The sequence below is a fragment of the Canis aureus genome, chromosome 29, assembly GCF_053574225.1.
Source record: "Canis aureus isolate CA01 chromosome 29, VMU_Caureus_v.1.0, whole genome shotgun sequence".
Taxonomy (NCBI): domain Eukaryota; kingdom Metazoa; phylum Chordata; class Mammalia; order Carnivora; family Canidae; genus Canis; species Canis aureus.
In genome coordinates this window covers 11,879,510-11,906,598 of record NC_135639.1, presented here as the reverse complement: position 1 = coordinate 11,906,598, position 27,089 = coordinate 11,879,510, and the positions used below count along the sequence as shown (strand labels likewise).

The 27,089-nt window shown below is 48.3% G+C and overlaps 2 protein-coding genes across 10 annotated transcripts in view; one reads left to right on the top strand and one right to left on the bottom strand.

Moving 5' to 3' along the window:
• DENND10 (DENN domain containing 10) overlaps positions 1-1,673 on the top strand; it is a 42,527-nt gene extending 40,854 nt beyond the window's left edge. For all 9 annotated transcript variants that reach the window (XM_077877449.1, XM_077877450.1, XM_077877455.1 and 6 more), the window contains one exon: positions 348-1,673. In XM_077877449.1, the coding sequence (XP_077733575.1) occupies positions 348-524 (177 nt within the window). In that variant the 3' untranslated portion in view covers positions 525-1,673. The remainder of the gene's footprint in view (positions 1-347) is intronic.
• On the bottom strand, positions 1,057-26,074 carry SFXN4 (sideroflexin 4). The gene is made up of 14 exons (XM_077877459.1): positions 25,928-26,074; positions 24,529-24,594; positions 22,660-22,734; positions 21,498-21,524; positions 21,357-21,411; positions 18,688-18,713; positions 18,316-18,369; positions 18,170-18,226; positions 17,967-18,032; positions 17,289-17,361; positions 16,206-16,321; positions 11,660-11,745; positions 9,908-10,025; positions 1,057-4,421 (listed from the first exon to the last, which is right to left on the bottom strand). Exons 1-14 carry the CDS (start codon positions 25,964-25,966, stop codon positions 4,344-4,346), a joined length of 936 nt encoding a protein of 311 aa, XP_077733585.1. The 5' UTR covers positions 25,967-26,074; the 3' UTR covers positions 1,057-4,343.
• Between the last annotated feature and the right edge of the window lie 1,015 nt (positions 26,075-27,089).

The window sequence follows — 27,089 nt, the reverse complement described above, 5'->3', positions numbered from 1 at the left end:
GTACCTCTGGTAACTTCTCTGGAAGTTACCAAAGGCTGGAGACTGGGATCGGGAGTTACTGTTTAATGGGTACAAAATTTCAGTTTGGGATGATGAAAAAGTTCTGAAAGTGGGATAGGAGTGGTAAAACACTGCTGATGTGGTTAATGCCGCTGAATTGTACACTTAATCATAGCTAAAATGGCAAAAACGTGATGCCGGTTTTTCTAAGTTGTTTTAAGTTTCATTTTTCTTAATTTATAAATAGTCTGATAAACTTAAAAAATAGCAGGAAGAACTCTTGGAATGCAACAGCGAATCATCTTTTTGGATGCTAATGTATGGCATATTTTCCTGTTTCATTGAAGGATATTTCCCTAAAAACGAGAGAAATCTTCACCAACCTGGAACCATTTTCAGAAGTTTCTGGTGATGGAAAAAAGCTAGTTCTCAATATTGAGGCTCTGAAGCAAAGACGATTTCCACCAGCAACAGAAAACTTCCTTTACCATCTAGCAGCAGCCGAGCAAATGCTGAAAATCTGACTGTGACAACGTCACTGATGAATGATAGAAAGCTCTCACCATGATTATCCACTAACTATGTAAAATACTGAAAATAACAAAGGAAATTATATATTTTTAATGATTAATTTGCAAGTATTGAGATTTGACCCAAAAGGGCCCTGAAACAGATTTGAAAATTCTTCTGATTTTCTCCTGATTGGTTTCATGCCTGGGATCAGTGTTGGACAAAGTGCTGTCACTACCATATATAACGTTAGCAACGGCGTGGTGTCCCGGAGTAAGAGAGAAAAAGCTCTGCCAAGTTCTTGTACAAATCACAGCAAACCCAAAAGCCTTCATTATTCTAAGTTCCAGTTGTCTCATTGTGTAGCCACAAACTAATGGTTTATTTTCAGAAAGCTGCCTGAAATTTTGCTTTATATTCTTCTAGGAAGAACTTTTATTCCTCATGAGGAACTCTACTTTCTGAGCCAAACTACTAAGTTTTCTGCAGAACACTCTAGAAGATCATTCAAAACAGATCCTGCAGTTGCACTTTCTTGTAAAAGAATTTTCTTGGCCTTTGAACATTTTTGCCTATATTATGAGGATTTTGCATAGATTTTATACTTGAGTAGACAACTTTAATAATCCATATTTATACTGTTGCAGAGGTGAGCATTTGGCAAACTTAAGCCACTAGTCCTCGTTAATTAACCTGTTGCTAGCAATGTTCTTTTGAAAAAGATGCCCGTCCTATGGTAGAGTAAAAGAAGCCCATTTTGTATGTAAAAGTATGAGTGAACAGCAACTTCCTGTGATTGCAAAGGCCAAGACCAGAGAGTGTCTTCAAACTTTAGTAAAAGTAATTTAGTCACTTATGAAGGGAACTGTTCTTGTTCAGGTTATGTGTCTTTTTCATAGTTGGAGACCTAAAAATTGCAAAATAAGCATGGAGGTCTAAATTATGTATTTGTTACTTTATTCCATGTATTCAAATTAGTTACGAAAGGTTATTTTACACTCACTACTGTTGTCCTTAGAAATCTTGCCCGGAGAAAATGTTTGCAAAAAAATCTTGTCTTTATCAGATTTTCATTTATTCTTTGTTCAGACATTTGTTGAGTAAAAATAAAAAATAAGCCTTTTCTCCTCCTTCCCTAGGTGGGGGCAGGGGAGGATGTGAAATGAGGTGATGTTTCTAGAGCAAACAATTGAAAGTTAAATCTGCACTTTATGAAAATGAGTATGAACATCTTTTATGTCCCTCATTTTTTATATTACTATATCAGCTAATGATCAGAGTTAAAATTACAGATTTATGATGCAGAAATAAAATGGGAATGATACTCTGGAACAAAAGTTTTAGGCAGCTGAAGAATTGTGTTCTCTTTCTGTAATTGTCCCCAACTCGGAACAAAAGATAAAACCAATGCAGATGTGCTGGTGGGGTTCTAGCACGATGGTACATCTCCCTGCATGGAGCCTGCTTCTCCCTCTGCCCGTGTCTCTGCCTCTCTTGTGAATAAATAAATCTTAAAAAAAAAAAAAAAGATGTGTTGGAAAGTTAAGGGTGTTGGGCTCCATTTCTCCACCCCTGGCTTGCCTCCTACGCCCCTGCCCTCACCTTCTCCATCCCCCACTTCCTAGGGCTGGCACTTCAGCATCTTCTCTTTTGAAAAGATGCCCTCGCATTTCTACTGTCACCTGTTACTGGCTAAGTCTCCACCTGGGGCCTTGGTATGTTGTGCTCTTTAATTTTTAGTGTCCACCTGTGGCTATACTGAGCCATCTGGTATAACTTTTTTTATTTTTAAAGATTTTATTTATTTACTCAGAGAGGCAGAGACACGGGCAGAGGGAGAAGCAGGCTCCGTGCAGGGAGCCCAATGTGGGACTCGATCCCAGGTCTCCATGATCACGCCATGGGCTGAAGGCGGCGCTAAGCCGCTGAGCCGCCCGGGCTGCTTCAGTACAACTTTTTTAAGTAGGCTCTATGCCCAGCATGGAGCCCAACATGGGGCCTGAACTCACGAGCCTGAGATCCAGAACTGAGCTTAGCTGAAGTCAGCTTAATTGACTGAGCCATCCAGGTGCCCCTGGTAGAACTTTTTTTTTTTACTCATTTGTGTCCTTGGAGGCTGTTGTGAAACCCTTTTAACCAGAGTTGAAGAGAACCATCATCCTGGCTTCAGGAACACTGAAGAACAGATCTAACCCTAACCCTTGAAGACCTGGGGCAGACTGTTGGAAACAATCCTCCAGATGTCTGGGGCCTGCTCTGCCAGTGTCGAGGCATGGTGTTGTATCCTGAGGCTTCCCTGATGCACAAGACACACTTCCTGCTCTCAAGGCCCTCCGTTTACGGGGGCTCGGGGACAACCGACAGGCTAGTCCACGACGGTGTGGCAAGCGCTGGATACAGCAGGAGTGCTACGGGAGCACAAGAGGGGGCACCTAATTCAGTATTGTGAATCCCGGAAGGCTTCCTGGAGGGAGTGCTGCCCAAGTCAGAGCTGATGCATAAGCAAAAGTTACCCTGGCAGGGAACAGCTGATAGGAAGATGCAGGAAGGAAAGACAGCGGAGATGAGGAACCAGTATTGGTCCAGAGTGAGGAAAAGGAGGGGCAAGAGATGAGTAAGGTAAGGGCTCTTGCCTGCCTGGCAAGGAATTTGGACCCGAATCCGATGCACAGGGAAGCCACTTGAGGCTTTTAGGCAGGTGCTTCCGGAGCAGGCGTGGGCGTGGGCTGAGGAGCCAGAGGACATGACGCTACCACCAGCAGGGGATGCTGTCGGCCTGGGCGGGTTGTTAGCAGTGGCCCAGGGGGATCGGTGCTTAGAGACCCCATCGGAGGGAGGAGTAAGGCTGACGCCAGCGATGGTGGGTGATGCTACGGTGTGAGTGGCAGTGCCACTTCCTGAGGCCGGGAGGAAAGGACGGTGTCCAGGGGCTGAGTGGCGGAGGGCCCGGCGCAGCTGGACGGGCGCCCACGGCTCGGGGCAGCAAGGGCCAGCGCTGGGTCTGAGCGCCCGGCAGCGTGGCCTTGCGGCGTCGGGGTGCGGCCGGAGGAGGGCAGAGCGGAAGGCGGGTGGAAACGGTGAGGGGAGGCAGTCTTTGAAAAAGTTTGGCTCTCAAGGATGTTTGCTTTCTCGGAGGCTGGTGACTCAAGGAGTTCAAGTGCTCGGGGAAGGAGGGGGGAGGCTGGAGGAGAGGAGGCGCCCCAAGGTCCCAGGAGGGGGGGCCCAGGGCCCAGCTGCCCTCGCCGGGGGGCGGGTCTGCAGATCTGGTGCCAGGCGGTCCCGCGGGGCCCAGTAGTCCTGGTTTTCGGCGCGCAGGAGGCAGGGTCTCGGGCAGTGAGGAGAGAAGAGGCGGCGGGTGGCCGAGGGCAGGGGTTTAAGCAGCCCAACATGGGGGCAGCTGGGGAGGGAGAGGGCTGCTCTGGGGCTCCGGGGCCTTCAGTGCTCACCAGCCGTTCCCCGGTCTGGGAACGTTTACCTGGAGGCTGGCCGTCAACAGAACACCTGGCCCTGGGCTCCGTGGACCCTCCTCCTTTACTTTTTCAAACATTCAACTCTCTTCGCCAAGTTTATTAGTCATTTCACAGTATCCTTCAGAGGCCGATGAACACCCAGACATCAGCAGTCCCGCGGGGGCGGGTCACGCAGGACAGCCTCTCCGTTCTCTTCTCTTCTTCCACCCGGCCTTGAAACGGTCGTGGCCTGTGCAACTGTAAGCCAGCGCGTGGGCGCGACGCCTCGGTTCCAGACCTCCGGCCGGCTTCTCGGAACCGACACCTCAAGCGGAGAGGAAGGTGTTCGAGCAGGAACCAAACAAATTCCCCGGGCACGCATCCCTATACCCCTCTGTGATAGAAGAGCTCTGTGTCTTCTGTCGCAGACTGAATTTCCTTCTCAAGCTCACTGCACTGTATCTGAAAAAGTAAAATCCTTCATATTTATATTAAGAAATTTCTCGTCTTCAAAGCTTAGCGGAGAATTTCAGAAAAGCATCTCTTTCCCAGTCCCAACTTTTTCGGTGATAGATAGCAAAACACGTAACTTCTGGAAAACTCTGTTACGGAGTTGCAAATATAAACGAACGCAGAAAGACTATAACGAACCCTCCTATGCCTCTGGATCCACCTCGAATCAACAAGGCATTTTCAAGGTCCAGCAAATGCCAAGACTTCCTTGGGTGTTGGTGGGGAGAGGCTCAAGAGGGGAGATGGACTCCTTTTCCTGCCTCTTCTCTGGCCTCTGAGAGTCCCGCCCCTTTAAGTCTTGCACAACCCACCCACCGCCTTCAGAGTAGAGCCTACTTCCTCAGTCTGGCCGTGCAGGCCCCATCCTCTGGCCCCAAGCATCTTGCCAGTCACTCAGCCACAGGTGCCCAGCTACAGTGGACTCTTCAGCTTTCCCTCACCCCCACTTGGAATGCCCTCTTCCCTCCCCATCTCTGCCTGTTCAAATCCATCCATGTTCAAAGCCTACCTCTTCCATGCAGCCTTCCAGGATCCGCTGGCACCTCCTCTTTCCCTAATCTCCCCACAGCCTTTCAGTCATACTTACTTTCTAGCAGGTAACCCGTTCTTTCCGTATGTGACACGTCACCCTTCCTGCAAAAGCCCGTGACAGACGGCCATGTGCCCCACCCACCTGCTCTCTTCTATAGCAGCAGAATCTTAAATAGGTCCGGAATAAAGACCTCATTTCCCAGCTTCCCTTGTAGCAAGGCTTGGCCACATGACTAAGTACTGGCCAATGTGACAGAAGCAGAAGTGCCACTTGGCCAAGTGGAATGAGAAAGGTGCCATCTTGCACCTCGAAGATGGCGCCCGAGCCTAGGGATGGTGGCATGCTGAGCTGGGAGGCATAAGACCCCCGGGGTCTCTATGATGCATAGCTGCCTTCCTGGGCTGGCTACCTCGCCGTAGAGAGCAAAATGGAAGATCCCATGTCAAGCAGGAGCCTGTGTCAATCAATGATGTAAGCAGTTAAAGGTATGAGGTATCACAGGGACCCCCATCAGCTGACCCCCCAGAACTGGTAACAAGTAGAAGCACAGGGCATCTGCAAGGGGCCCAAGACCAAATTCATCCATCCATCCATCCATCCATCCATCCATCCATCCATCCATCCGAGAGACAGCGCACACAGGCGTGACAGGAGGGGAGAGCCAGAGGCAGAGAATGAATCTTAAGCAGGCTCCATGCCCCGTGCAGGGTTGATCTCACGAGTCACGACTCTTAACCCACTGAGCCCCCAGGTGCCCCCCCCCCAATTAAATCCCTTTCAAAAGGGAAAGATTTTTGCAGCAATTTGTCAGGCTCTTCAAACGTGACCTCCCTCTGAGCATTTCGGAAAGGCGGCTGCTGCCGAAGGCTCTGCCTGCTTGGCCTCCGAACGGAACCGAGAGCTGCCTGAACAGGAGCAGTAAGTGCTGGTGCTGAGCCGACCCGGCCCAGACTGAGGCCTCATCTCAACGGCGCGCCCACAGACTGACTTTGCGTTTGGTTCGTTAACTTCCTACACCCCCCCCCCCACCCGCCCCGTTAACCTTGCCTGTCCTGTGGCTTGCCTTCTGTCCCGTTCCGTGTGCTGTGTAAGAAGCCAAGTTTACTCGCATGGTGAAATGTCAATGAGTTTGGAATCCCGAACCTGCTTTACAATTGTGATCACTTTGCTTTATGATTGAATAAAGCTGACACTGCGGAAAGACACAACTTGTGTGTGCACCTGCGGAGTGTGCCTATGACACTCATGCTTTATGTGAAGGAGAAATAAACTTGTTGAGGGCACTGTTGCCTTGGATCGCTGTTACGACCAAATGTAATCCTAGTTAATACAGAGCCCTTCCTTCCCTGCACCCTGGCTACTGGCATCACACCTAAAACCAGACATGTGGGTGCCTCTGTGCATCCCTTGGTCTTCATTTTCACCCCCAATCTGAATGCTCCCAAGTTCTAACTTGTCCATTTTAAATATTTCTCTCTTACCTCCTACCATGGACTTACTCCGAACTGCCCATCACCTCCAGCCAGAGTACTTCTACAACCCCCTACGCGTCCTCCCACCTACAGCATGGCACCCAAAGAGTGCTATTTCTAAAATACAACCTAAGCCACTCCTGTGCCATTTTTTTAAAGAAATTATTTATTTGAGGGCAGCCCTGGTGGCCCAGCAGTTTAACGCCACCTTCAGCCCAAGGCCTGATCCTGGAGACCTGGGATTGAATCCTGTGTCAGGCTCCCTGCATGGAGCCTGCTTCTCCCTCTGCCTCTCTTTCTCTCTGTCTGTCATGAATAAATAAGTAAAATCTTTTTTAAAAATTTATTTATTTGAGAGAAAGTGAGAGAGAGAGAGAGAGAGAGAAGGAGCAAGGAGAGAGGGAGAGGCTCCCTGCTTAGCAGTGAGCCTGACACGGGGCTTGATATGGGGACTCCAGGATCACTACCTGAACCAAAGGCAGACGCTCAATCAACTGAGCCACCAGGCGTCCTAGGCAGATTCTTTAAATGAAATATGAATATTTTAGAGCAGGAAGTTTGAACTTTTCCTTGCTAGACAGTAAATATTTGAGGCTTGTAGGCCATAGGATCTCTGTCCCAACCAACCAACTGCCAGAGTCAGTGCATGCATATGTAAATGAACATGTAAGTACATAACTTAAAAAACACAGACAGCTGCCATGGTTATAGCTTCCTGACACCTGTTTTAAGTAATTCTTTTTTTTTTTCACTTTTACCATAGACTCTGTCTCTTTTATTTTATTTTTTTAAAGATCTATTTATTTGAGAGAGAAGGAGCAGGGGGAGAAGGAAAAGCAGACTCCCTGCTCAGCAGGGAGCCCCATATAGGGCTTGATCCCAGGACCCTGAGATCATAATCTGAGCTTAAGGCAGATGCTTAACCGACTGAGCCACTCAGGCACCCCATGCCACTCCCTCCTTGAAACATCTCCCTCATTGTCTCCATATAAAATGCTATCACCGTGGGGGGCATGGGAGGCCCTTCACCCGCTGGCCCCGCTACTCCATAGCTGAATAACCTACAGGGGAACTTCATGTTTCTCCCGAGCCCCAGGCTCCTCACCTATAAAATGAGAATACAAACTACCTTGAAAAGTTATCTTGAAGACAAGACACTAACTGTGTGGCACAGTCCCCAGGACACAGAAGGTGCTGGATAAACCAGAAGTCACACTTGTTAAGGGTGGGAATACCCTGCAGCCTCTTCTCTCTCACAGACAAAGCCATCTGGATCCAGGGAGCCCGGGATGGACCACACCAGAGCACATCTCCCTGCTTTTGTACCAGCTGTGCCCTCTGCCCACACTGCCTTTCCCCAGCGCGTCCCCTGCCACTGTCCCCAGCCCCTGACCGTTGACGCTGCGTCTGTCATGTCCATACCAGCCCGTCTGTGTCTGTGTTCCCCTGCAATCCCACTGCGTCTGCAGCCACCTGTGTGGGGAAGTCTCCCTCACAGGCCCGAGGACCCAAACACATCCACTCGGCCCCGTAACTTTAAGTCTGGTGGCCGCCTGACTTGAGAAGGCCAGTGAGAATGGCGGTGGTAAAGGGGGAGATGGTTGCTCAGACCCCTGACAGGCTGTCCTGGATCTAGGCTTTCCTTAAGAAGGGTAACCTCGTGCCCCAGAGGCCCCAGCCACAGAAAGCAGCCACTAGCCAAGGACTGAAATGGTATCACAGTAAGGAACCAAGTTACTCCTAACACCGGAAAAATGTATCCCAGGACCCATGATGACATGGACGAGACAAACTAGAAAGGCTTGATTATCTAACAAAAACTCATTGGTTCTAGATTCTGACTCCCCTATGCCAGCAAAGGGAGCTCTGCGAAAGATTCTCCCCTTGGACTTCTTAAAGCACACCACCCCCCCACCCTCAGCCAGGTCAGGATTCCTGGGCTCTGTGGCTCCTCGTCCCCCTATTTCCCCAAATCAAAGCCCGTGGTAGCCACACATCATTGCTTTTTCTTAGCTAGTCAAGGGCAAGACCCCGTTTACACCTAGCTGCCGGTGGGTCAGGGGAGGCCCTCTGTAAGTGTTTGCAAGATGAACACAAGACCCCCTGAGGAAACCAGACCAAGGCAGCAGGATGTCCCCCAAGATTTAAAGACTTCTGCAAATGACCGAACCTTCAGGTCAGCCATCTGCTTCACTCGGAGTACCAATGCAATCCGAAGTAATTTTACAAAGGATTCACTTTTATTGCAATCTTATTTTGACGAGCCATGGTCTAATCGGTGGGCCTGTGAAAATTAAAAATATCTTCTAACGGGACATCTCAGTGGTTAGGTGTCTGCCTTTGGCTCAGGTCATGATTCCGGGGTCCGGGGATCAAGTCCTACACTGGGCTCCCCACAGGAAGCCTGCTTCTCCCTCTGCCCATGTCTCTGCCTCTCTCTCTGTATCTCTCTTGAAGAAATAAACAAAAAAATCTTTAAAATAAAATCTTCTAACATTTTATTTTAGTGAGAAGCTGCCCATCCCATCCTGTCATTTATCACCCTTAGAGCCATACCGCAATGATCTAATCTAAGATGACTTAAAGTTTCTCTGTTATGTGCCGGCAAAGTCACCTGAATTAATGATTCTGTGAACCTACAATTAATGTAATTTGGGTTTTGAACAAGCTCATTCCATAAATTTAAATAGTTTTGAAGACATCATTGATTTTTAACTTCAGTGACAGAAACAAGCATTTGAAATTTTCAGCGAAGAAATGCCAGAGACCAGTAATGTCTATTATATCAACAACGTCCCTGATAGCAGCAACAGCCCTCTGAGAAATACTACTATCTTCAATTCTCTTAAATAGATATGGAAACAATCTCAGAAAATTTAAGCAACTTGATCAAGGTCATAGAGGAGCTGGGAATTTGAATCCAGGTAGTTGGACTCATCATGAATTATAATATATCCCGGGCTATAGAACTGCACTAATACAGTAGCCACCAGCTGCACGTAAGTACGTAACTTAAAACTAAACAAAAATAAACATTCAGTGCCTCAGCCACAGTCGCCACCCTATAAGTGCTCAGCAGCCATACACGGAGAGTGGCTGCTGTATTAGCACAGATATAAAACATTTTCATCGCTGCAGAAAGTCCCATCGGATGGGGCATCACCATGGAATATTATGAGGTATTAAAAATATCTCAAAGGTTTTTTTAAATATCCCAGAAAAATGCTTCTGATATACTGCTAAGACAAAAAGAATCCCAAATTGCACAAGTGATCTGGGGGGTGGGATTAAATAATGTTATTTTTACACTTTTGTAAACTTCGCAGATATTTTAGAATTATTTATCTTACTCTTATAACGAGGAAAAGAAAAAGGTTTTTTTTTTTTTTTTTTTTTTTTTTTTGAGAAAAATTTGAATAGAGGGCACTTACCCGTTCAATTTGTGGGAATATACTAAAAGAAACTGGCACCATCAATCCCATTACTAAAACAGTACAGGCCAGCTTGAAGGTCCACAATGACCATGGATGTTGCCGGAAGAACTGGGTCCTGTAAGAGACAAGGTTACAAGGCTTTTTTTAGAGGCTGGCCCTCAGCTCTGATGTCTCGTGTGTAGCCAGCCGCTGGCCCATGGTTTGGTCCCCACTCCCCAGCAAACACGCAAGACCAGCAGGCATGCTGACGGAGCTCACGGTACGTCAGGCCTGGGGTAAGCACTTCATGGGCGTTGCCCATTTGATCCCAAGCAACCCTGAGGTTGTGTTATCATCGGCCCTTTCACACAAATGAGGACACAGCCACTGACTGGCTGGCTAAGTCACTTGTCCAAAATCCCACAGCTCAAAAGTGAGAGGCCCGACTCTAGATGCTGGTCTCCGCTGACACGGTCGGGACATTCTGACCCTGACCTCTGAGGGTGTCAGAAACAGTGCAGGAGGATGCGAAGAACCCCAGCCTGGGAGCCAGAGACCCCAGGTCCTGAGTCCAGCCGGTGTCTGCCATGGAGAGGCCCGAGGTGGTCTCAAGCAAGTCACTTCCTGAGCCTTGGGTTTTTTTCATAGGCAGAATGAAAGGGCTGAGCCAGAAGAGCCACTAAGGTCACTCTGGCTTGGATATTACTGTGGCTGCAGAGGCCAGTGGGAAATGAGCGCCATCTCTCCTCCCAGGTAGCTGGTGCCACTATGTGGGCTTTAAGGACAGGTAGGGGCCGCAGCTTTCACGGGAGCCCCAGCTCTGACCCAGCCAGAGTGCTCTAGAAAGAGCCTGGGCCAGCAGAAGTCTCCACCCCGACCCAGCCGATGGACCACGGTAACACTTGGCTCGAAGCCGCATGCTGCTACTTCTTGAAAATATGCTGTTCCGTGACCCTAACAAAGGATTCCTAGCTCGCCACGCTGGACAGAGGAGACTGGTTTAGGTGACCTCATTTGGCCAACCGAACCCTTCCCTGGGAGTTTGTAAACTGAGTGGAAGACATTCTCTGCCTTCCCTGGGGGTTGCTGTTTTTAGTCCCTCGTCAGAACTCTTTGAGGACATGAGCCGGGAGGTATTGGCAGGCACATCCCTCATCAACACGAAGGAGCCAATGTGTGGCAGGACAGGAGGAAGCTGACACTATGAGGAGGAGGAGGAGTAGAGTTTCTGCTCAGCTGCCATAGCCTACGCCCCTGCCCGGACCCAGGATCTAAAGCAACACATCTGCCTTCTGGCTGAAGCTCCTGCATGCTGGGCTTCTCACCAGGCCTTCCTCCTAATAGGTCATTTTTTGCTTCTCCAAAGAGATGACCGTCCACTGAATCGGAGTCCCTTAGGCTGACTTAGCACATTTGCCATAAAGGAAGAAGACAGGCTGGAGCAATACTCACAGCACAACAGAGCTTGGAAAACCTGCAGATCAGCTCAACTCAGCGTTCAAGACCTCAGCAGGTGCTGGGACATGCCTCAGAACACAAAGCTAACTGAGGAGGGGGCCTGGGCGAGAGTCCAGGGTTAAGGAATGTGCACCTCTGGATTTCCACACCTGCCCCCAATCAGTCCTACTGTCTCAGCTGGGATGAAGAGAGATTAAGAAGATGACTGAACCAACTTCTTCCCATCCCTCCCACCAGGTTCAGTGTTTGACACTCAAGGATCTTGAGGGTTGAATGTTTATTCCTACCCGGGGAGCTGAGTATGCTTCTTACCTTACAAAATAGTGTGAGAAGACTTCAGGAATAAAAGCTGAGGTCCCATACAGCACTACCCTGGATGATGCTGTATCTCTAACAGCCTGGTGGAAATGGAAAGGAAGCATCTTAGCACATGGGGTGAGACTATTTCTGGGGATCCTGCAACTCAAGACAGAGATAAGCAAACAGCAGCTCTCCTCTCTCTCTCACTTAGAAAAATACTGTGCGTGGAGAGAGGCGGAGAGAGGCTGTGGCCCTCTGGTGCACATGGCTGGAGGATGGCTGGGGGGGTTGGTGCCAGGAGTAACTAGAGATGGGATTTACCTCCCAGCAACTTCACTATTGTCTCCCCATCAGTCCGCTAACCACCCAAATAAAATACTAAGTACCAGCAAAGGCAGCTTATAGAAAAATTGTCTCCTAGAACCAAAGGGTAGTCCCCTCAGTGGAAATGCTGGATTTGCCACTGAGGACTGCTGCCACTGGCCTCCCGATCCTGAGCAGCACCCCAGCTACTTCCACCCTTTCCAGTGAGGAACCCTCCAGAAGTCTAGCTCAGAGGGCACTGGCATAGCATCATACCCACATGGGCCACGCACGAGTCCACCTGTATGCACCCGCCTTTCGCTTGTGTAATCGAGTGTGCTATAAAGTCTCACTTTGCACATATACAGTTTATAACATTCTGTCATCTTTCCTATAATGCACTCTACATATTGAACATTTAAACATGTCATCGTATGGGTTACATGCACAAAGTCACACGTACTCAAGGGCAATGTAAGAGAGAGACTCTCAAGGGAATTCTGACCACAGGTGACACTCGCATGCTAACTACAGAAGCCAACTCCTGGTAAGATACAACGCCCCATACAGCACTGCCCTGCACAAGATGGATAGGCACACACTCCACCACCCCCTTCCCACCGTGTCTCTTCCACTCTTGGCTTCAGGATGTGACTACAGCCCGCCTTCTGGGCTCTTTCTCTTGCTCTCAAGTGCTTCTTACACTGACGCTTACTCATCTGATTCCTCTGTGGGGAAGGCCTTTCCCCAACAAGGACAGAGGGGGCCAAGGAGGGTGGCTCTTCAAACATACACTTTCAGGGGGCACCTGGGTGGCTCAGTCAGTTAAGCATCTGCCTTCGGCTTGGGTCGTGGTCTCAGGGTCCTAGGATCTAGCCCCACATCAGGGAGTCCGCTTCTCCCTCTCCCTCTGCCCCTCCCTCCTCTTTATGCTGCTCTCTTGTTCTTGCTCTCACTCCTAAATAAATAAATAAAATCTTTAAAATAGGAAAATAAATAAACTTTCAGGAATATAAAATAAAACTGCTCCACTTCAGGAAGAGAAAAGTGGCTGCTGAGGGTGGTGCGTTTCGACGTCAGTGGGGCAAGGCTCCCCTCAGTCCGCCTGTGTGCCAGGGGAAGACACTGCGAACCCGACACCCATCCTGAGGGGCACCGGGACACATGTCACAGTTCACAGCTGAACGGCTTCCAAGGCCAGTCAAGGGAAAACAGCATGGATTGGCCCCTGAAATCCGATCAAAGGTGCCCTATTACAATCAGATATTGCTAGTTGCGTAGTTTCTGAAATTTTAGCCAAAGACAATCAACGTTTTGGTGACAGGGAAATGATGAAAGAATGCTTATGCTTACGCACAGTGGCAGACTCTATTCTTAAGAGGAAGATAAACTCAAAAAAAAAAAAAAAAAGAAGCAGACCATCAAGTCTTTCTTTTACTCTAAATCGGCCTTCATGCAAAAAATGAAGTTCCTCCTGGAGAGGCGGACTAGATACCCAGACAGCTGGCGGGGCCTGAGGCTGCCTCTCCTGGGAGGCTGAGCACTCCCAGCTTCCAGACAGAAGGAGTTTGTGGCCGAGAGCGTGGCCAAGCGGAGCAGAGCCTAGCACCACACCTGGCGGGCACACAGGCTAAGTGCACCGGCTCTCCCTCTTCTCTTCAGCTGTGGGAACAGTTCACAGCAGCCCTAATGCCCGGCAGGTAAAGGACCTGAAGAGAAATGCAGGGCAGCCGGGGTGGCTCAGCGGTCTGGTGCCGCCTTCAGCCCAAGGTGTGATCCTGGAGACCCAGGATCGAGTCCCATGTCAGGCTCCCTGCACGGAGCCTGCTCGTGTCTCTGCCTCTCTCTCAAATAAATAAAGTCTTAAAGAGAGAGAGAGAGAAATGCAAATAGATTCCACCTAAAGACTTGCACAGGTTCAGAGCAGCATTATGCAGACTTGCCGAGACTGGACACAGTCCAGATGCCCACTGCCTGGGGGAAGGGATATGCAGATGTGTCGGTACAGCCATAGGATACAATGCTGCCCCGCAGTAAAAAGCAACAAACTGTTAGTAGGTACACGGTACAGGTGGATGAAGCTCGAAAATCAAAGAAGTCAAACCCAAGAAGCGATTGTAGGAGTTACTAATGTGAAATTTCTGAAAAGTCAAAATTATGAAGGCATAAAGCAGATCGGTGTTTCTCTGGGGCCAGGGATGGGAGAAGGGAGTGATTCAATGGGCATAAGGGAAATTTTTAGAACGAAAATGGGGATCCCTGGGTGGCGCAGCGATTTGGCGCCTGCCTTTGGCCCAGGGCGTGATCCTGGAGACCCAGGATCGAATCCCACGTCGGGCTCCCTGCATGGAGCCTGCTTCTCCCTCTGTCTCTGCCTCTCTCTCTCTCTCTCTCTCTCTCTGTGACTATCATAATAAAAAAAAATATATTAAAAAAAAAAAGAACGAAAATGTTCTAAATTTGGACATTTTGGTGGTGGTGATGGCTGTGCAACTGCTTACATTTACTCAATTCATCAAACTACACTCACAACAGGTGAATTTTATAGTATGTAAATTATATCTCAATAAAGCTATTAAAAAGGTCTCATTAGGGTGGCTCTTGGGCACAAAATCTTTATTTCAAAAATGAGGTATTTTATTTCTGGCAGCCAATTCTCCCCTTGTTACCTGTAATTACTGAGTCTCTGCTGTAATTCCTTTAGAAAGGTGGCCATTATTTTCAGACATGCCACGAAATGGTCGGGCAGGAATCTGATGGCACATATCTGATGGTTTATAATTCAGCTCTGTGACTCATGGATAGGGTTTAGAGGAGTGCTTTGTGAGCTAAACAATGATGTATTTACTGACCGAACGGGCAGCTATCTTTTCTGACCTCCTCTTCTGCTAACACACGGGACAGGAGGATGTCCTGAAGGTTGTCCGCTCGGACGCACACACCGTAAAAAACTGTTCCCTTCACTTTGAATCGGGCTGTTCTGTGCTGTTCCTCATGCCATTTGCACACAACTGTCTCACATTGCATTCTTTAGCTAATGTCACTTCATGGAAGTCATTAAAAAAAAAAACAACTCACCTGCTGAAAAAGCATTTTTTAAAAAGTTCACACCCAAAATAAGACCCCTCTAGGCCATTCTAGTTTCTTCGACCTGAATGTACACAGAAGCCACTAGCCACTGTGCTGCATGGATCAAAAGAATAAACTATTTAATAATAAACCTTATTATAGATTGAGGCCTTTTAGAGTAGTTCTGGTCAGAGCACTAGATTTCCTCAGGCAATTTTTTTTTTTAAAGATTTTTATTTATTTATTAGAGAGAGAGAGCAGACAGGACAAGCAGGGAGCGGGGAGAGGTGCAGAGGAAGAAGCAGACTCCCCTTGCTGAGCAGGGTCAGGGTTCGATCCCAGGACCCTGGGATAATGACCTGAGCCAAAGGCAGACACTTAACCAATGAGCCACCCAGGTGCCCCTCCTCAGGCCATTCTCTATAGCAAACTGGTCCTCCAAGATGAAGACTAAGAAAATCTGTTGTGAGGTGGAGAAGAAATGCTTCTCTTAAACCCGGAGAGGGAATCTGCTGACTTCCACAAGTACAGAGCAGCCTGTATGGTGGATGCTGAACTGGAAACACCAGGTCTCACCCTCAGAGAGCGGCCATGGGTTTGGCAGAGGCCTATCCGTGGTGGTCTGTCACACACATCAACCTGGCTAGGCTAGAGCACCCAGGAATTTAATCAAACCCTAACTGATGTGCTGCCGCCTAGATGCGGTTAATGTCTACAATCATTTAACTTTAAATAAGATTACCTTCCATAGTGTGAATGGGCCTTGTTCAAACAGCTGGAAAGCCTGAGAGCAAAATCTATAAGGTTTTCCAAAAAGAAGAGAAATTTTGCCTGAAGACCATGGCATGGGCTCCTGAGTTTCGAGCCTGCCTGTGAGCCCTACAATTGCATGAGCCAATTACAATCAATCAACCAATCAATCAATATCCTATTGGTTCTGTTTCTCTGGAGAACCCAGACTAATGCACCATCTTTCAAACACTGTGGTGCAAAAAAACCAAAACCAAAACCAAAACCAAACAAACACTGTGGGGCAAAATGTAAAACTACTCCCCTTCACATAATGAGGGAAAACCGGATAAGGAAAAGTTGAAGGGAAAAAGGATTCTGTTCCGGGCTCTCAAACTGAAAACTCCATGCTCCACCCAAAAGGCAAGCCAGCTAAGACTCCATAGTGTCCCCCTACCTTTGTCCCGGCTTTTCTGGAATAGCCCATGACATGGCCTTCCTTGTCCATGACTTCAATCCCTCGAATGGGCTCAAGACTTCGGACTGCGACAACATTCACTGCACTGATGTGGGCTGTGGGTGTGAAGAAAAAAATGCACAACAGCGGGTAGGTTGGGTCCAGCAAAGGAACGTCTTTTCTCGTGTCAAGCCTCTTTCTCCGATGGCTTCATTTCCCCAACCCTCAGGTAGTCACCTGGCATGCTCTGGCCAGCCAAGCTCTGTCGTGGGGGCTGTGGAACTGGGTCTGAACTGCTGGCCTCCCGTTCTGGGATTCTGCCCACAACCTGGCACCAGGTTCCAACAGCCCTGAAAGTCCAGTCCAGCCCCCTGACAGGATTCCAGGACAAGTCCCTGGGTCCTTGAATTACACGTGCTAGGTACTTCCATAGGATACAATGCTGCCCGGCAGTAAAAAGCAACAAACTATTAGTAGGTACATGGTACAGGTGGATGAACCTCAAAAGTGAAAGGTCTGGCCAGGTTTCTATAACATTTTCCCATATTTTACCACTGATATCATTCTGACAACTCTCAAACTGTTAGGATTTTCAAACTCAAATTTGGAGTGTGAACCAGTGAACTTGCGGCTGGCAAACTTAGGTAGGCTAAGATCTCTGCCTTCCCCTGACTTCCACTGGAGTCAGCCCACCAGGCTGGAATCCCCCATGCTGCCACCTCGTCTGTGTATGACCCTTGGGCAGTTGCTTAAAGTCCTGCCTCAGCCTCTTCATCTGTAAGTGGAATAACATTGCTACCCACACATCTTGTCAGGAGTAAGTGAAATAATGCATGCAGAGGGCTTGCACAGTCTTTCCGATGCAATTTGTGTCCCTGGGTTTGTGTTCATTCCTTGACAGTGGGAAGCACAGCTACAGAGCAAGGGCCACCTCTCAACCCAAGGACCTAATTTGGGCCCAGAGGCCCCGGGAAGCTGCAAAACAGCAGCGGTCATTCGTCACCATGGGGCGTGGGACGTGGCTGCCCCTGAAGATGTAGGAAGAAGGCTCAGAGACCACAAGGTTACATGCTTCCTGCTTACTGAGAAAGATGATGGGAAGGGCTCTTTTCAACAAAGCGTTATTCAGCCGCAGCTGGAGCAGACGGGGGAATAGCTAGAAAAATAAGAGAAAAAAATCATTATTGCATGGGACCAGAAAATCGGCTCAACATACACAATAGCACAGGTCAGGCCATGGCAAGTGCTGTCCGTGTATTTTTTAATTCTTGCAAAGTTGAAGTGTTCTCCCAATCATCAGAGGAACACGTGGAGGCTTAGGGAGGTAACTTGTCCAGAGTCTCTGAGCCTGTAAGAATCTGAGGCAGGATGCCAATGCAGGTTTATCCGACTCTGATGTCTATATTTTTAACTATCACAGTGTCCTGACATCCAAAGCAACACAAAATTTGTATAACACATTTATGTAGCATAAGTAATTTTTTTAAAAAAAGTTAAAGAGTACTGAGTATATGCCTAAAAATTTGGGAAATGCTTATTATGCACATATGCATAATATGCATGTGCTTATGTGGAGATGCTTATTTAGGGGGTGACAGGATTACAAGTGACCACTTCCTTTCTTATGTCTTAGCCACACTTTCTAAATTGTTTACATTGAAACAAATTTGTAATTCAGAATAGTTTTTATTCTTCTGAAGAAAGAAAAAGATTTTTTTTTTTTTTTAAGAAAAAGATTTTACAAATTTTTAAAATACCCACTCCAAAAAAGGATGAAGAGGCAATCACTCCTGTCCCTAGCAGTAGACTCTCGTATAGGTGACGATTCTAAGGAAGAATCAAAAGTAGGTATTTAGCAAATACCACAGTTTTACCCAGGAAGGATAATTAAAACATGCAAACAAACAAAAAACCCCAAAGAAATCACACAGGATTATATATCCTCTCAGCCTCCTAATACTCACATAACTTGCATTTCCATTGACAATGTTGAACGCTGTAGTGTAGGTATAGAAGGAAATCTGCAGAAAGATAGAGGCACACAGATCACACACTAGGATCATGCGGGCACAACAGAATTCGGTCATCATGACATAGAAATAGTTTTTACCTGAGGTAAAATCAGGGACTTCAGACTTTTTACTGACAGCATGGAGAAAAATATCTTTAAAGAAAAATAAAGAAAATATCTTTTAAGTGTTCAGAGGGAAGAGGGAGCTTGCCAGGGTAAAGAACTTCCCAGGGAAGATGCTGCGCTGAGCCCCCCACCCCCCACCCCCAGAAGCTGGGATGAGGCTACCAGGCAGGCGATGGGCGAGTGATGCTCAGGGAACACCGACAGGACACCTGGGGACACCTGGGGACACCCGGGAGTGGTCCCTGCCTCCAGGACATATGATGTACCAGGGCAGGGCGGCTGAGGAGTATGTACTCCCAAGTGCATCTTCCTAAACCTGGGGTCTCATAAACGTAGCTGACTCACCATGGGTGCCGTGAACGGTAGGAGAGCTGGCAATAAAGAAAAGGGGGTCAGTGGCTGCCGCTGCCCAGGCCGAGAGGGGATGAGGGGGGAGGCCCAGAGGGGCACCACCCCCCATGCGAACCTCCCCTCGGGCACCCTGAAGGCACAGACACCGCAGGACAGTGTTTACTCATTTTTTATTTTTCCTAATAATAACTACGTGCATATGGCAAGCATTTCAGTTAGCACAGCCCAGAGAGACCGAACAAGGCCTCCCCCCTGGGAAGGCCCACTTCGAAGGCAAGCGGCGTTAACCTGTTCCTCCTTCCACACAAACTTAGCACATCCGTGATACTGTCATTTATAAGAAGAAACCTGGATTTGCTCTTCGTCCCTGTTCCTAGCACAGAGATCCTAAAACCTTTGGAATTTCCTGAGAACAGCAGTAAAAAAGGTGAAATGGGGGTCTTTTTTTTTTTTACCCTAACCAGCCCCCTTCCACCTCACCTGACTTTATGTCAACAAGGGGATGTAGGGAAAGCCCCTAGGGAGGGGGCTGGTTGCCAGGGGAACACCCAGGTGACCTGTCAGCCCTACCTGCTACCTCTATCTCCAGGGACAAGGAAAGGGGCTGGAGGCAGGGCTAATCACAATGCCAAGGATTTTAGTCAACCATACTAGTAGAGCCACAGGTTCACACTGTTTCTGGGCTGCTGAGCATGCAGCCAGGTGGTGGCCTGGAGAGGGTGTGGAAGCCCCCCCTCCCCCCGCCCCCAGCCCACCTTGCTCTCTGTATCTCTTCCATCTGTTCGCTTTTATAATAAACTGGAAACCTAGTAAGTAAACTGTCTTCCTGAGTTCTGTGAGCCATTCTAGCAATTTCAAACCTAAAGAGGGAGTTGTGGGAATCTCCAATTTATAGCAGGTTGGTCAGAAGGACAGGTGGGAATCTGGACTTTCAATTGGCATCTGAGGTAGGGGGGTGGTCTTCTGGGCCTGAGCCCTTAACTCGTGGGGTCTGTTGCTGTCTCCAGGTTGATAGTGTCAGAACTGAGTTTGTGAAGGCCGAGAAAAATTAAGGCCATCCCACCTCAAGTTTAGTATTAGCACAAATACAGCCACCTTAGGTCCCTGGGAGTAAGAGCTGAACTTTACAGGAAAAACTGCAGATTGTCCTAGGCAGGTAATCCCATATCAGAAAGACAATAAAGCTCAGAATGCCCTCGGCAGAGAATCCTGTATCAGATTTTAAGAAACTCCCCCACCCTTTTCCCCATATTGGAATGGAAAAAATTCCTCCACCCCTTCTGAAGATTCCCTAGACCAGCCCATAAAAAACCCAGCTGTAACCCGCTTTGGGGTCCAAGTCCCTGCTCTGCTGTTTGGAGTACACTTGGACCCAAGCTCGAGCTTGTAAATAAACCCTCATGTACTTGCATCGGTGTCAGCTCCTTGGTGGTTTCTCGGATTCGCAATCTTGGGCACAACAAGTTAAAACTGTAGGATAGGGATCCCTGGGTGGCTCAGCGATTTAGTGCCTGCCTTCAGCCTAGGGCGTGATCCTGGAGTCCCGGGATTGAGTCCCACATCAGGCTCTCTGCATGGAGCCTGCTTCTCCCTCTGCCTGTGTCTCTGCCTCTCTCTCTCTCTCTCTCTCTCTCTCTCTCTCTCTCTCTGTTTCTCATTAATAAATAAATAAATCTTAAAACAAAAAAACAACAACAAAAAAAAAACAACAAAAAAACACTGTAGGACACCTGGCTGTTGCCACAGAACTGAAAGGTATAGGAAAAGCCTGCACATCTGATGTCAGAAGTAAAGCATCAGTGGCACTTGGTTGCCTCAGTTGGGAGTGCACACAACTCTTGATCTGGGTATTGTGAGTTTGAGCCCCACGTTGGGTGTAGAGATGACTAAAAACAATAAATAAACTTAAAAAAATGCCAACTCGTGTGTGGGCTTAAAAAAAAAAGTGAAGATTGAGAGGAGAAACAAGTATTTTTCCATCGAGATGTCTATCAAGATAGATGCAAACTCCCACATTCTCTTATCCTTGCCGTACTTATTTATACAAATAGGATCACTATATACTGTTTTATACTTTGCCTTTTTTCCCCTTAATACTAGTTCCTGAAGATTCATCCTTCTACATTAGTGCATAGGATTTACTTCATTCTTTTTAATGAATTATTTAACTATAGTCTGAATTGCTGGATATTCACATTGTTTTCAGTTTCTTGTTTCTAACAGAGAGAATTTTATAGTTAAAAAGGCCCTGTACAATCATGGGTTTTATTCCCCTCCTCATAGTTAAGAGAGAGAGAAGACTACATGGAATCCAAAACACTTATGAGTTACAAGTTCTGGAACCATCAATGGAATGACTGGTTGTGTTCCTCGGGGAATGACAGAGCAAAGCAGGCTGCAGACCCAGGCCTGTGCCCTCCCCACCAGCCCCCAGATCTTTCCACAGGACTGGACACAGCTCTGCTCCCAAACCTGCTCTACTCCTCTACCAACCCCAGACTCTTCAAACATCCTTTTTAAGCTGTGGTTTCCAGACTCACTGTCAGAAATCCTTCTAGGAAAAATAAATAAATAGATAAATAAATAATAAGGCAGGCCAGGCTCTTTTAACTGTTACAAACCATGTTTGCCCAACCCACTTCCAAAAATTAGAATCAGCTCACCTGCAGGTCGAAAAGGAACAGGGATCAGTTTGCTGCTGTCAGGATGCACTGTTGACTTCACAAGGGTAAACACAACAGTTAGTCTGATGTTTGGTTTTGTTTCCGTAGGAAGCTAAAAATTAGGAAGGGACTGAAACTTACAAGACTTCTCTTCCAAGCTTCTTTTATCTAAAAAGAGAAAAAACAAGCAACAGCTTTGAAAGGCAAATTGGCAGCAAAGAAGAAAAAAAAAACTCAAGTCTCATTTCTGGGGCCACCTTTACTCTGCCTTTTCAAGAGGGAAGACCAGAATGGTTCCATGCCACATGACTGGAACAAATAAAAATAAATGAATCAAACAAACAAAAGAACAATAAGCAATGAGATGATCCACAGAAAGAAAATGACCACAACATTAAAAAGTCCTCAGTATCAGGTGCCAAACCGCTGAGCCACCCCAGTCCTCAGTATCAGGACTCCTGGATGGCTCAGCGGTTGAGCATCTGCCTTTGGCTCAGGTTGTGATCCTGGGGTCCTGGGATCAAGTCCTTCTGCCTGTGTCTCTGCCTGTGTCTTCTGTGTCTCTTATGAATAAATAAAATCTTTTTTAAAAATAAAAACAAAAGGTCCTCAGTGTCTCACCTTGGAGAGGACTCATGGCCAACACCTAACTTATCCCTCAGATGAGTCCCTGAATCCAGCCTGCCCCTGGCTCAGAGAAGAGCAGGCTGTTTGCAGGGGACGCACCATGCCATTGGCCAAGGCACCTGCCTCAGAGCCAGGCTGTGAGCCCAGAAGCCCCACCAAGTTCTTAAAAATAAATAAATAAAAATAAATAAATATGTGAGCTTTCCACAGGCTGCCTCACAGGACTGATGTTTGTGGGCTCTGGAAAGCCCCATACACCACAAGACAGATAACAAATACTTGGTTTAATTCTTTGGGCAGGAATATAGCCCTGACCCGAAACAGTACCTCTAATGAGAAATAGATTCCGACTTCAGAGGCCCGCCTGAATTCTGGAGTTTGCCATGGGGCTCCAGGGATCAGCCACAGAGAATCCCCACTAATAATCTGAGCATAGGACCTATGATTTTTTTTCTCCTTAACAGTAGTTATTCCTACTAATAATCTGGTTTATGAGAATGGATTCTAATTATATAAAAACAAAAACAAAAACAAAAAAACAACCTAACCCAGTTTTGGAAAGCAGATCCCCTGGGCAGTGTCTCCCATGACAAAACTCCACCTGTTTTCAGACCATGAAAGCAAAATCTCCTGAAAGCAACCACATCCAACCTTGAACCAAGCATAGGAGACATACCCTTGGGTCCTCCAAGTCACGGATGGATGCATCTTCATTTGTTAACAATAGTTGCCTTGATTTTTCTATTTTTTCCTATAATCAGACAGAAAGAAATCGAGCAATGATCTCAACCTTGTTTCTTTTTGTCCACAGATTTAGGAATCACATGCTCATGCACACCTGATTTTAGTGCAACATGTAGCCAAGGCTCTCTACTCCCTGCGTTTCCAAGAGGATAGTCCTGTGTGTCACTCGGATTCCGAGCTCAGGAAGCTCAACCCGCTGGTGGCATCCCTCCCCCTCCCCCCAGACAGCTGTTGTCAGCTGTCTCTGTGAGCGCTACCGCCAGCCGCCTGGCTTTAAAAGTTAGAAACCTGGAAGTCCCTTCTCTCTCTCACTCCCACATCTGATCGGTTCAGGCTTACTTCCTCTCTTCATTTTTTTCTTAATTTGAGAAAAGAGAATTAAATACAGAAAATACAAAGAAATGAGTACATATGCACAATCCCCTCACCCAGAATTAATAACTGTAAACATTCAGTTATATTTGCTTCCAATTTTTTTTTCCCAAAAAGCCATCATCCCCAGTTTCACGTCTCCCCATTCTCTGAGATAACCACTATTATGAGTTCAAGGTATTAACTTCCAGCCCACTTTTTTAAGTTAGATATACACGACGAATACATGTATCTGTAAAGAAAGATGTAGTGTTGGGTCTTTATATTGCAATTTGCATAAATATTGTACTTTATGCATCCTGCTTTTTCCACTCAACACTGTAGATGTTTTTCATTTAACATCATATATATTGTCTCCACTTAATATTATACATTGATAATTAGATCATCACTTTTAACTTTAATAAAAGTATTCCACTGTATGAATATACCACATTATGTTTCTCTATTTCCCTGCTATTGGGGATTCAGGTTGTTTTTCTCTATTATAAACAAGGCTGCATGAGACATCTTGAGCATAAGGATGGGAGTGTCCCTGTGGGTCTGGGCCTAAAGAATGATTGCTGGTGATACAGTATCTCTTCCTCTTGAGCCCTCAGCCACACCTGTTTCAAACCCTCATCTTTCGCTTGGACAGCCAAGCCATCCCCTGAACAGATCACCTTACCTACCATCTGGTCCCCTCTGATTACTCGCCACATGGTGACCAAAGAGACCCTCTGGAACTCAAACCTCCCCACCTCACCCTGTAGGCTAAATGCAAACCCCTCCCCTCTGAATGCACACAAGGCTGGTCAGGAACTGCCTGGTTTCTTTCCTGCATTAAAAGTCACACTGAGGGACGCCAGGGTGTCTCAGTGGTTGAGCACCTGCCTTTGGCTCAGGTCATGATCCTGGGATTCTAGGATCCAGTCCTGCATCAGGCTTCCTGCAGGGAGCCTGCTTCTCCCTCTGCCTATGTCTCTGCCTCTCTGTATCTCTCATGAATAAATAAATAAAATCTTAAAAATAAATAAATAAATAAAATAAAAGATAAACTGGAAGCATGCTCTGTCCCTGGGCTTTGCTTACAGTCCTCTCTACCTGGCCCTTCCTGCCTGCCTCCCGGCCTTCCCTCAACACCCTCCCCCAGTTTCCTGCCATATCCCTCCCTCAGATCCCGAGATCTAGGTCAGTGACCACCTTTGTCAATCCTCCTTCCATACCAGGGGTTGTTGTTTTGATCCCTTTTCAACCACCAGCACCTGGCTGAGAGTTTGGTGTTACCTGTCTGCTCTTAACCTTCCAATCTAACAAGCTCATTTGGAAGGAATAAAACCATGATAATATATATGGGTTCGGTTTCAACTGCTGTCATAGGGAAGCGAAGTCTTTACATTTCAGAATAAAATGTGAAATTTCTTATCTCTGAAAACAAGGAAATACTTACAACTGAAACGACCAAATTTGTAGGATCCAACAATTCTGTCCACTGAAGAAATCTCTGAATAAAAGACTTAAGAGAAAAAAAACTTATGAGGGAGAAGAACACCAGGTTAATGGTGGCAGGAAAAAAAAAAGATATATGGTCATAATAACAGCATTATTTTTGAGACCCCAACAGGGTTTTCTAACTGAAACACCTCCTGGAATCCTCGCAACATCCCCATCTTACAGGTGAGGAAAGAGGTGTAGAAGAGCTCATGGAAACCCAGCCAGGATAAGACTCAGCAGCATATGCTTTTAACTACTCCAATATCAAATTACGCTTAAGGGTTAAAAGCCCAGACTTTGGGGCCAGATGGGCCTAGTCCACATCCCACAAATGACCTTGAAGCTAATACCATGAAGGGTCTCAGAATTTCTTTACCCTCTTATTGTTATAAGGCTTAACTTTCGTCATAAAGAACCAGACACCTCCAGCAAGGCCTCAGTGAAGGCAGCTTGGTTCCCACATGGAGGAAGCATGGCTTGCTCCCAACGCGCCCCCCTCAACTTTGCACCAGTTTTGGTGCAAAGTTGAGGAAGCATGAGCTCCCTCTGCCTTTCAACTTCCTCACTTAAGAAAACAGGTTTGGGCCCTACTTCAGGTAAGGCTGAAAGAGAACCCTCTAGGATTACACCGTGCAGTTAACCGCACGTGGCTGTGGAGCCCCTGAAACGCAGCCAGGCCAAACCGTATGTGTAAAATATACACCAGATTTCAAAGAACTTCCTAGAAAAAAAAAGTGTGTAAATATCTCATTAATAAATGATTATATGTTGAAATGTTAGTGTTTTAGATTTGTTGGGCTAAAAACAATATGCCATTAAAATTAATTTCAGCTCTTTCTTTCTACCCCCTTGAATGCGGCCACTAGAACATCTTTAAAGGGCCCCCAGGCTCCCGTCCCGCCTCCACCGGCAGCGCCGCCCAGGCACGCCCCGAGGCGGCCCGCAGCCCCGTGTCCCCGCGTCCCCGCGTCCCCAGCGGCCCAGCCCGCCGAGGTTGGAGGCCGCGCGCTCCGGGGGCACCGGGTCCGCCCCAGGCTGACGCCCAGCAGCAGCCACGGCGGCAGAGGCAGGCACCCGAGGGGAGGGGTGACTCCGCAGGGCGCGGTGACCTTGCGGCGACCTCGCGGGCCAGGCCTGGGGCAGGGGTGACAGGCGGGCCCCGCCGCGGCCGTGGGCACCCCGCACTCTGGGTCTCCCCGTCGTCCCCGCCCGGGACCCGAGCTGGGGAGGCGGGTGGCGCGACCACGTGGCCTGCCCAAGGTCGCCCGGGCCGGCGGGCGGGCGGTCGGGCGCACGCGGCGCCCCCACGGGGCCCAGGGCCACCCCGCCCCCAGCCGCGCCGGCCCGGGCCCTACTTGACGCTCGGCGATCCAGAAGCGCACGTTGGGCTCCATGAGGGCGCCGCCGCCCGGCCCCCGCCTCCCCGCCTCCCCGCCTCCGGCTCCGCTCCCCGGGACCCGCGTCGGGCCGCAGAGGCAGCGGCCGCCGGGCCCGCGCGGAGGAGGAGCAGCCGGCAGCGTGCCCCGCCCCGGGCGCGCGCGCGTCCCCGGTTCCCGCCGCCCGGTCCCGGCGCGCCCGCGGCTCCGGGGCTCCGCGGCTCCGCGTGGCCGGGGGCGGGCCCGGTGTTCCCGCTGCCTGCTGTCCCCGTGCCACCCCCACGCACCGAGCCTTCCCAACCTCACCTACCGGCTAGGGTGGCTGCGCCGCTTCCAGGCCCTTCCAGGCCCTTCCAGGCCCTTCCAGGCCCTTCCAGGCCGGGGCGGTCGCCCGTGCGAACCCCCGCATCACAGCCCCACTGAGAAGAACCTGCGTCTTACCCGGAGGACAGGTGCACCAACCTCTTGGGACATCACCGTGGAAAATCTTCAGTTGCCCTTAAAGTCTAGTGTGCAGGGCACCGGGGAGAGTCGGGACTGGTTACTTACATTTCACAGTGAAATCTGAAAATGTAGCGCCCCTAATTTTAAAAAGGTTGAGAATTTCATTTAAGATTTTATTTATTTATTCGAGAAACAGAGAGAGGCAAGAGACACAGGCAGAGGGAGAAGCAAGCTCCATGCTCACGCCCTGGGCTGAAGGCAGCACTAAACCGCTGAGCCACCCGGGGTTGCCCAAGGTTGAGAATTTTAAAGTCAACATCAGAGCATTAAACCAGGCCCAGCGCCCTTCTAAGTGTGGGGCCCTTCTCCAGCCTGTGAAGGGGGCATCAGGTACAGTGCAAACTGTAGTGGGGCAGATCCAGTTCCTTCTTTGAATGCCAGATGGAGTAGGGGCTGGTTGTAGAGAAAAACTGCACCTCCCTCCTCCTGCTGCTGCCTCCCCTAGCCCCGCCCTGCACTAGTGTAGGTGGGGGTTATGTGTTTCTTGAATGTATGTTCCTGGATGTTTTGTTGTTGTTGTTGTTCCTGGATGCTTAAGGAGTTCAGGGATCCTGGTGTGAGTCTTGGGTTGAGGACCCAGCACCACCAATTACTTAGTTGGATGGCCCTGGTCAAGTCAATATAAATGGGTCTATGT

Bases quoted from the DNA above. Each gene is read 5' to 3' on its own strand.
- SFXN4 (XM_077877459.1), bottom strand. From the start codon at position 25,966: ATGGAGCCCAACGTGCGCTTCTGGATCGCCGAGCGTCAA. The intron at 21,525-22,659 runs GTATGTCTCCTA...TTCTCTTTTTAG, and splicing joins GTGACTTGGAGGACCCAAGG to ATAAAAGAAGCTTGGAAGAG. The intron at 21,412-21,497 runs GTAAGTTTCAGT...ACCCTTGTGAAG, and splicing joins AAGCTTGGAAGAGAAGTCTT to TCAACAGTGCATCCTGACAG.